At 38.6% G+C, this 10,872-nt stretch overlaps 1 protein-coding gene across 1 annotated transcript in view; it reads right to left on the bottom strand.

The window, feature by feature from the left end:
- LOC109462748 (thyroid hormone receptor-associated protein 3-like) overlaps window positions 1–10,872 on the bottom strand; it is a 16,453-nt gene that overhangs the window by 1,843 nt on the left and 3,738 nt on the right. The window contains exons 4-9 of the mRNA XM_019759324.1: window positions 7,744–7,827; window positions 2,867–2,961; window positions 1,821–1,934; window positions 1,208–1,382; window positions 612–726; window positions 234–287 (exon numbers count right to left, since the gene is read on the bottom strand). Of these exons, the coding sequence (XP_019614883.1) occupies window positions 234–287; window positions 612–726; window positions 1,208–1,382; window positions 1,821–1,934; window positions 2,867–2,961; window positions 7,744–7,827 (637 nt within the window). The remainder of the gene's footprint in view (window positions 1–233; window positions 288–611; window positions 727–1,207; window positions 1,383–1,820; window positions 1,935–2,866; window positions 2,962–7,743; window positions 7,828–10,872) is intronic.

The following is a 10,872-nucleotide window of genomic DNA, read 5'->3' as shown; positions in this document are numbered from 1 at the left end:
AGGGGGTGTGTAACGAAGGGGTGGGGGAGGGGGTGGTCCTTAGGTTGGCAGAAGGAGAAAGAGATTGGTGTTAAGTCCAAGCTGTAATTATACTCTAAAAATCTGACAATATTTTCCGGGGTCAATATTTTCCACGAACTGATTCCCAAGAAGACAGACTTGATATTCGAAACAAAGTAGGTAAAGCAGGGCTGGCGTAACCTGTGTATGCCTGTACGATTGTGTGTGCTTACCTGGAGGGCCTTTCTTGGGAGAATGCACCCGTGCAGGGGAAGTTGGTGGTGTACCTACAACACAAAAATCATCAATTATTAACATGTCACTGTTACCTCCTCTACTGTGAAATGTCACATAGTCAGAATACCACATTACATTTCTCCAAAATTGGACTATCCAGAACCATGCCTGAGTGTGATTCAGGATAAAGCACTGAGTTCTGGATACAACAAGGCCTTAGTCATGATGTAAACTAACCAGGATGGTACTAGCTAGCCTGGGTACCATCCGGATTTTTGGAGCTTTGCGGAGCAGAAATCCGGATGGTACCCAGGCTAGGATGGTACCCAGGCTAGGATGGTACCCAGGCTAAGTGACAAAACGATGGATCTCACCGTGTGCAGACTTGGCCGGTGACCCCAGGGGTGGGGGACAGGATGGGAGGGGTGGGGGAGAGGCTGAGGAGGTGGGGGAGGGGCTGGAATGGGAAGATGCTGAGTCCTTGGAAGCCTGGAGAAACAATGGTGTGTTCACACATGTAAGTTCACTCTTTTGTACAACATGTAAATGACATTAACATAAATCTGCAACTTCTAAATAACTTTGTACATACATGTACCGGTATACTGGATGTGATCCGGTTACAATGTAATATGGCAATTGTATACACTTGTCTACATAGATACTGCTTCCTACCCGGTATTAAAGTACAGCATAATTCTACATGTATGCATGACAAGAGCACTAGAGCATGATGATTGTACTAGAACTTGAAATGGGCATTTACATACCAGAGTGGGCAACATTGCCTCTGACTTAATGTTATAACTTAATATAAGACTATTGATTCTATAGTGAGAGTTATTGATTCTTACCATAGTCTGCTGCTGGTGAGAACTATAGATTCTGTAGAGTCTACTAATTCTGTAGTCACTTTGAGAACTGACAATAGAGAAAACTGATGACTATTGCTTCTATAGAGAAAACTGACCCCTATCTTCTCGTAGACTCCATCCTCCATCTCCATAGAGCTGCTACTGGTGGATGAGATCTGTGACGTGCCGCTGGCCCTGGCTGTGGGGTCAATGCCCCCCAGGTCGCCGACATCCATGTACAGGCTGCTGCCATCGCTATCCATGCTCAGGTTACTGGCCAGGGAAGTCGCCCTGAAATCAGCAAGGCAGTAAGTGACATGTACAAGTATCTGTCTCAGTCTATAGATATCAGTTTTAGAAGCTGAACATCATTTCTCCTCTATTCTCAAGATACAAGCCAAGGAAGTTGCTCTCAAATCTTCCCGACCGCACTTACTAGCAAGCTACCTGCGAACCTCTAACATGTATCAGTGGGGTTTCAAACATATAATACATGTATCTGCTATAATTACATGTAGTTTGTCAGTACTGTACTATAGATGTCCAGAGCAGCAAACATAATCAAAATGATGTTCTTTCTAAACTCAGTGATATGAGAAGGCAAAAGATGCAGAGAAGAGAGGGATAGTAACTTACAAATTGTGTGCTAGGTAAATATGAGATGAACCCTAACTTGAGACAATCAAATCTTGTTTCCAGACTAAGACAGTAATATAAAACAGCCCCTACCTTGATGACATACTGGACACGGAGGGGAGGGGGGACGTGGAGTCGGTGGAACTTGTCCTCTCGATGGACAGCGACTTCCGCACTTGCTCAGGGGTCATGTTGGGAAGGTCGTGCCTGAAGGTCAAACATATCAGGTTTATAAGTTGAACAAACCTGTAGCAATCTATGGTTAGAAGTATTGACATTGACATTGCAATACACTCAAAAGCTTAGTTTATTAATGTGGATCAAGATAAGATCACGTTGGACAGATTTGAGCTTTTTATGTGTTTTCTCTTCTGTGTTGACAGCTTCTATGGGTATAGGCCAGGAAATGCAAAGAAAAGCTTTCAAAATAGAAAGTTGCCCTGACAAAATGCCTAAAGAGCTACAAAGAAATTTTCAAAGCATGGCCAAACCTCTGCTTGGAGATTTGGTATTGAAATGAAGAAGCAAAACAAAATGAATGATAAAAGAACTGAGACCATTCGCTGGCTTTTTAGCTATTCTCTGTTGTTCCAATTTTTCTGTAACATGTAGACTTTCCAATTTGTCTGGTGTATTTTGGTACATATAATATGTTCTACTGCGCAGACTAATTCAATCTTCCTTCTGGCCGCATATGTAGGCGACACATAGTTATTAAAAAAAAACAGGTCATTGACCTTATTTCTTTGGAATCGAAGAAGAAGAAATGAAGCAAAAACAATTTTCTTCCTTCTGCAAAGATTAAAAAAAATATGCCCACCAATAGCTTTCTGGACCAGGTCATTGACCTTACTAGTATTTGTTTGGAGAAGAAAAGGAAGAAATGGAGAAAGACAATATGTTTGCCTTCTGTGAAAGTATGGTTTTATGATGGTTAGAACTTTTAAGAACTGACAGAACTGTTGACTTAATACCCACTACGAGGAGACTTAACACACAGACGGTCCCTTAGAAACCCTATTGAGCTAACCCTACCTATCTGACGAACTATTAGACTCGGAGAAGAAGAAGAAGAAGAAGAAAAAATGGAGCCAAAACAATAGGTTTTCCTTCTGCGAAAGTAAACATGACAAACCCACCATGTAACAGAAGCCCTGGCGTGTCCAGGTTTGAGCTGCATGGCTTTGTGTAACATCTTCACCCAGTCTGTCACCTGGTCCGAACTCTCTCCGATCTGGGGGGAAAACAGCACAGTAACTGTTATAAAATAAAGCACAACTCACTTTGCATCTATTCAATATTCTCTGAAATTTCTTTGGTTTCTTTGGCCTTTGAGTTGATCTGAATCAAATTAATACATCTTGAACCTTGAATTGAAACTGTGGTAATTATTTTTTGCTAAATCTTCATTGTCAATAAATATTCATATTACCAGGGTGTACTGATGGTCATATGGATAAAGAAAGAAATGCTGAACAAAATCAGCCATATACAGTTTTTCTGAATTTTACATTAAAACCAAAATACATCTGGTTCACACTCATCTATGATTCCTTTCTTCAAAACATATTGTGAAAAAATTAGTAAGAAAAAAACTATGCCTCCATATGCTCATATTTTCTGTATAGTATTAGTAAATTGTGTTTATTGATGAGAGAATTCCAAGTTCCCCACAGACTTGCCTATAAACTGTGGGATCAGGTGCAGACATGCATGGACACACACAGTCTGATGGAGCATGTTTATAGAAGACCTCCCATAGAGCAATACATACATCACTGTACCACAGCATGTCGGCAAAACATACTGGGCCATTTCCAAAATCATATACATTTGCTTGACGGAGTAACTATCCGGTTTATCGTCTGTTGTTACCCGTCTTCCGAGGGTTAGACGTGCTTGCACTGTACAACTGAGGCTTGATGACAGCCTGAAAAACTAACATTTTGGCAAACCTGTAATGTTTAAGTGCATTAGGAAGAACGTCTCATTGAAGGTCATATTTGTGTATCTAAGGATGACATCCCATCTATAGTTTCCAAATGTTGTGTTGAGAAAGATATCATCTGCAATCCTGGGAAAAAGTTCTGATGTAACGTTGTCCAAATATCCAACAAAAAACATGAAAAATCCGGGTTTCGTACATTCTACCGACATGCTCTGTGTCTAGTGAGCTCCATTACTACATTTGTACTTTGTTTCCAATTTTTTTTATATTTGAGCTTTTTATGTTTGTGTCAAGGTTTACGTTCACTTGATAGAAGTATCGTGGTGCATGATAAAGAGCCTTTTGTGTCAATTGAAAATTGATGCATGTAAATTGCAAAATCAGGAATTAGATGAATGACATTGTGAGTTGTATTCTGAATAATGCACGCACACACAGCAATCTATGAACGCTATTGGAATATTGGCTAGCCTATTCAAGCCACTGATTTTGAATCACAATTGTATATATACATACTAGTAATTTCACAAAATTTGAGCAAAATTCACACATTCACACTACATGTACATGATGCCTAATGACCCAATCAAATGGAATTCTAATTCTTTTCATTCCTTTTTTTAGAAATCATAGCTGCCGTAGACTTTGTCCTTGAGAATAAACGACCTTTGTGCGGCGATGGTTGATTGGTTCTCCCCGTACGACCTGGCATAGTTCTGTGTGACCTCTGACCCTTACACAGCACCTGAACTATGTAAGAGGTGCTAGTGTCACGGAAATGAAAAGAAACCTACAGTGGACCTCACTTGAAGACAGAAGAAAGATGTCTAGACTATGCATGATGTACAAAATGACTAATAAACTGGTGGATGTCCCAACTACTAAGTACCTAATACCAGCCCAGAAGAGAACAAGAAATAGCCACGCATTCAAGTACCAGAGTTATCAACCAAGGATTGAGGTGTTCAAGAATTCATTCTTTCCTAGAACTATCGCAGAGTGGAACTCACTGTCACCAAGTACAGTAGGGGCACTGTCAATAGATAGCTTTAAACAATGTCTAGAGCTAGAAGTTCAAGGGTTAGGTGTAACAAGTCGATCGGTGTAATATAGCCAGCTGCCGCCGCGCCGCGTGCCTGCGAAGCTGGTGTGTTACGCCGAAAGGCGGTTATACCGGCTATACAGATACAGATACAGAACTCAGGTGGAATAATTCTGTTTGTTTACCACACAAAAAGTAGTGCCTCCGGGCATCCTTGTGGTTCAACTACGGGGGATTTTTGTAGCCTCCATAGCATGCTAAAAACTGGTGGTCTTCAGGGTCTTTGGGAGCTTTTATGTGCTATTTTCTGATTGCATATAGACAACGTAGCCGGCCTGATTGAATTACCCCCGTTTTTTAAGAACTTGGCTAATCAGAAAACAGCCGAAGACCACCAAACCCCCAGTTCTATAAGCCTGCTACGGAGGCTAGGATTTTTGCTGTGAGAGCAAAACAGGCTGGAATTACCTGATGTTTTGGTGACTTGGGTTGCTATGTTAACATGTAAGCTTAGGGTAAATGCCATGTTCAACATACAACAGTCATGTATTTCCAAAGCAACACTGAGACACTGTTTCTCATTTTAAGGTAACAAGCTATGAACAGTAGATATAAGCACATGAGTGTACAAGACTTTAAATGCCCTGAGATGCAGCAACTCAAATAAAGACTCAATAGCCTGTGTGCCCTGTGTGTTATAATTACTAGTATAACACAAAGTCCAAGTCTTAAAGGGCATATAGTTTATTGGGGCAATCTGATGCAGATATGAAGGGCTATTGTGACTGTACAATAATTATAATGCTGTATGCAGCATGTAATCACAGTCTAAATACAATGGCTGTATGTATAACCGCCCTTCGGGGTAACACACCAGCTTTGCAGGCATGAGGCGCAGCGGCAGCTGGCTACATCACACCGAATGACGTGTTACACCTAACTTTAAGCCCTATAACTAGTGTAAGGCAATCAGTGCAGATTTATGAGTGTCCGTTTGCCTCAGATGACAGAGTGTAGGTCTCAGTAATCGTCTCGTGTCAGGCACTGATAACAGTCGATCGTAATTGATCAAATTTGGCCCGACGGACAGACAGAAACTTAGGGACCATGCAAAGGATGTCTAGACCAAATTCGATCAACGTTGGAAAATGACGTTTTGAGTTTGAAATGGTCTTACTTTAGACAATGTCATATCTTGTATTATGTCTTTGATATTGGTCGTATGCATGTGAACTGTATCTTTCATTCTCATTGTGCCCTTTGTTCACTGTATTCTACTTTGTCATTTTCTAAATAATTATTATAAGCCCTTTTGTGCACCATGATTACAGTTTAGGTTACGTCACCATAATGGGTATAATATAAATTCAAAGTCAATTTCATGGTAAAATTGTCCATCTTTGATTTCTTTGTTCAATTTTATGACTGCAGTCATGAAAACTGCATTCTAACAAGGCATCATTGTAAACAACATTGTAAACAACAAATTCTAATAATCTTCTAGAGTATTTAATCGTGAATATTCAGGACCTGTCTAGGAGAAAAATGCCATATTTTAATCATGTCTGACCTACATTTTTTTTTCTAGTCAAACAACAACAAAAATCAGTTTTGTCACCTTCACCTTTTTTGTCATGAAATTTTTTTTAGTGTACAAAGCTCATTAATCAAATGAAACAATCACTGTTGATTTAAGTTACGAGTTTTGGTCTATACTAACTATATAAAACATGATAAGACATACTTAAGACATAAGTGTTTGCATGTAGTTTAGAATAAAAAAAGGTATTTGCAGGCCAGCCAACAGACTATTCTGTCAAAGTCAATCATTTTCATCATCAATTTTACAAAAACTGATCCCTTTTATCTCAGTCATATTCCTGAGTGATGATTTATTCATAAGCAAAAGGCAGCAGACGTCCAATTAACTTAGCAATAAGAGACATGGATGTATACTGTAATTCCTGATTTTTTTTCACTGTACTATTGTGCAGAAGAATTGTGCAAGCACGTCTAACCCTCAGAAGACTGGGAAGAACCAAGGACATTATCTGTGTATAATGTCCTTGGAAGAACAGACGATAAACCGGACAGTGAGTGAGTGTGTGTGTGTGTGTACTGTTATCTTCACTGCTTTCACTGTCACTTCTGTACCGTGAACTTATTATTACAGTTAACAAATAATTCCTGGACTTTCTTTTTTCTGCACCTGTCACCGAATATATAGTTCCGTGAACATGTCCATTTTTCTCAGACTGTGAACTTTTGCTACCGTGAACATAAAGTAAATTACAGTAACATTAATCTGATTGATGTCACGTTTATAAAATATTTTACAGATATTTTAGTGATAAATGCATTGCTAATGTAATAGTCATAACATTTTACAACTTAGCTGAAGTATCTGCTGGAAGTTTTGGCTTTGTAGACTGAGTCATTATGGCAGAAATCACTGCTTTGATAAATATTTCATGAATCTAAGTTAAATTGTTACCATCCTCTTTCAAAGATCAATATTTTGTATGGATATGAAACAGTATTTTATTGGAGAATATGAGACCAAACCTCTTTAAGAGACTCTGAGAGAAAACAGCATTATGAAAAGCATAGGGCTGAACCAGGATAGTATACTAGTATGTTAAGTCATTGAACTGAAGATTATGATGAATGCCTTGCTCTGTTGTAATAGCTGTTGTCCCATGGGAATAGATATTGGTGGAGCAGACAAATTTCTATTGTTCAAGAGAAAAATGATACCACTGTGTATACAGTAGCATTTTAGTCAAATCCATAAACAATGATTTTAGACTGTTAATCTCACTAGTGTCTGGATCTTTCCTCCCTTTAGTTATAAGGTGAACTTAAGTGTTTTACATAATCAAGTTCACACATAAATGTCATATACAATGTACTACTGTTAACATATGGAGTGTTCATCTCACCAGTGTGTAGATCTTTCCTCCCTTTTGCTGTGATTTGGAAGTTTTAGTCATTGACATAATTATGTACAATACTGTTCATCTCACCAGTGTGTGGATCTTTCCTCCCTTTAAGGTGATTTGGAACGTCAGACCGTCAGCATGGTTTGCCAGCTTCCTCACCGACTGGACCTTGAAAAATGACAAAAAACAAAATTATTTTAGATTTCTTTTGTTGCCGGAATGATTGTGGATGAAAACACAAGAAATACCAGATTTATTGATGGATATGCCTTTAGAATCAGGACAGTGTGTGACTGAAAGAACTGTCCCTGGGAGCATGTTGGCAGAACGTACTGCACCTGCGCGAAACCCGTAATGTATTGTACATAGCACTTCAGCAGAACATCTCATATAAGGTCACATTTAATTGCACATATAAGGTTGACATCTCGTCTGTAGCTTCCAAATGTTATCATCAGTGCATGGGAAAAGATATCTTCTGCAACAGGCAAAATTATTATGCAACGTTGACCAAAATTCCAACGAAAACCATTAAAAAAAGGTGCTTTTTCGCAGGCGCAGTACGCTCTGCCGACATGCTATCACTGGGAGGAGTGTAGCTCTGATAAGGATCTGCCAGTAATGTTTATTTGATTGATTGGCCATGACAGAACTCGTTTACAAGCAAAGCCCTGTACTATTAGCACACAGATAAAGGAGGCTAAGCTCTTAAATGGAATTAATCTAATATTTTTCAGCATATCTCAAATGTCCATTGTTAGTGTGGTGTGGAGAGTTAAAGCTCTGATCCATGGAATTGATCTGATATTTTTTAACATATCTCAAATGTCCATTGTTAATGTTACTGAGTTATGTTATTAACACTTATTTATCCTGATGAAGGTGACAGCGGTCGCTGAAAATTTGATCGATCTCTCAGTGTGTTGGAATAAAGTTCAACGTTTTGCGATAATTACTACCAACACAGATGAACTTTTATGATAATATTAACACTTATTTGTTTAATCCTCATACATAGATATCATTTTATCATCCATCATCATTTTACATTGTGTCAAAATTTTTATTGCAAAACCTGAGTACATCAATAAACAGACAAAATCTAATGTACTTATTGCTTCCTAATCTTAATTGAAATCTTAACAGGCAAATTTATAGCCCAGGCTTTTGATTTTCCCACATTTTATGCTATGTAGTTATATAATGTTGAATAAAATTTTGCTGCAGCTATTATATAGTATTATACAAAATGATGCCAGAAGTCAATCGTAAAATTGCATGACTTTTTTTGTCTACATGCATGGCATTAAGGTCAGCTCAGAGTATAAATGACTTTCAAATTTCCCCATTTTGTGCTATGGAGTTATAATATTGAATATAATTTGCTACAAAATGATACTACAAGAGAGTCTGTCTTAAAATTGCACAATTTTTATTGTGTAAGGCCACACCAATTTAATTTCTTGGTTAACGGATTTTTCTAGAAAAATAATGGAGCGGCCGGGCGAGAAAAAATAAAAACAGGCCTAGGCATCCTATTATGGTCCAAAATGGTACGATAGGAGCCATGAAGTCAACACACCAGGCTGGTTCAAAATTTAAACAATAAATTTTGAACTTTTAATTATACCACTGCATTGAATTATGAAATAACTGTAACAGCTAGGAAGAAAAGGACTTTCCTCAACTGTTGGGGGCAAAACATGAGCATTTTTCAGTTGATTCAGGACCAGAATCAATTTTTTTTTGTTGAAAATCAGAAAAAAAACGAAGAGGCGAATCCGAGAACCAACAAATTAAATTGGTGTGGCCTAATGTTGAATAAAATTTTGCTGCTATTATATAGTACATGTATTATACAAAATGATGCTAGAAGTCAATCGTAAAATTGCATGACTTTTATTGTCTAAATGCATGGCATTAGTGTCAGCCCTCCAGGGTTTCCCTAGCTGTAGTGAAATATGCATGTTTTATCACAGGGTAGTGATTACCCCCATTGTTAGGTGTGTGAGAGTGCCCCTATCCCATCTGAGCTCTACCCACATTACCATAATGGTCATCAGCAGGGGTCTGTACTATCACCTGCCACACACACACACACACACTCACCACCTGAGAGCAGCTATCTATGCTGCTCAGGCTGGTTTATTGCTGTAAAAATGCTCAGCTGCTATAAAGGCCTGGTCACATACATTAGAATTTTTTTAGATGGTCTGCATGCCCTTTTTCGTAAGGTGTAATCAGGCCTTTTTAGCCTTATTGCAGCACGTCGGCAGAACGTACTGCACCTGTGCGAAACCCGTAATGTGTTGTGTATAGCAGTTTTGCAGAATGTCTCATATAAGGTCGTATTCGAGTATATAACTTATTATAAGGTTATTACTCTGTCTGTAGCTTCTAAATGTTATGTCAGAAAAACTATTGTCTGCAACAGGCAAAATTCTGATGCAACGTTGACCAAACATCCAAAGAAAACCGTGAAAAATGGGGGGTTTGCGCAGGTGCAGTAGGTTCTGCCGACATGCTGTTTATTGCTGTAAAAGGTCTGCTTCTAATGGCCTGGTCACATACACCATATGATCATTAACTGAGGGGATTCTGTGGATTAGTCAGACATGCAATTACTCATGATCATGTCTTGCAAAATTCAAAAATGCAAAAAAGGCTGTCAGCGCTTGGTTCAGTGTCACATACAGCAGTACACACAACTGTGTAAGAGAAATTACTCAGAGTTATGTTCACAACCATAATTATTTACTGCATATAACTGTATGTTATATATGAGGAATGAAACAAGCATCGATGGCCAAATTAACCTTCCAGTGTCACACTGACTCACATCCATTCCATCTGACCTTGATGCAGACATGAGTTCATGAATAATCCAGACTGGAATTCTGCGCCGACCACAAATGAGGTACGGCATGCAGTTTGTAATGACTTTCACAGCGTTTAGGGCTACAGGGCTGGAAATACTGGGTGCATGTGCACCTTAGTGGCAGTGCACCCAAAATTGGAGCTGTGTGCCCAATTTTTTTTCTGTGGGTGTACCAGTGCACCCCAATTTTTGGTAGGTGTACATACTATAATGTAAAAAATGTAAAATGTACTACTTAAACAACATATTCTTAAGTGCCAGAAAAATTCCCTGTATCCTATACAAACCTGATGAAACTATTTTCAGAAATAAAATCATTGTGTACTACTTTGTTA

Source organism: Branchiostoma belcheri, unplaced genomic scaffold (genome assembly GCF_001625305.1).
Source record: "Branchiostoma belcheri isolate BF01 breed outbred unplaced genomic scaffold, Haploidv18h27 scaffold12, whole genome shotgun sequence".
NCBI lineage: Eukaryota > Metazoa > Chordata > Leptocardii > Amphioxiformes > Branchiostomatidae > Branchiostoma > Branchiostoma belcheri.
This window is presented reverse-complemented; position numbering and strand designations above follow the sequence as displayed.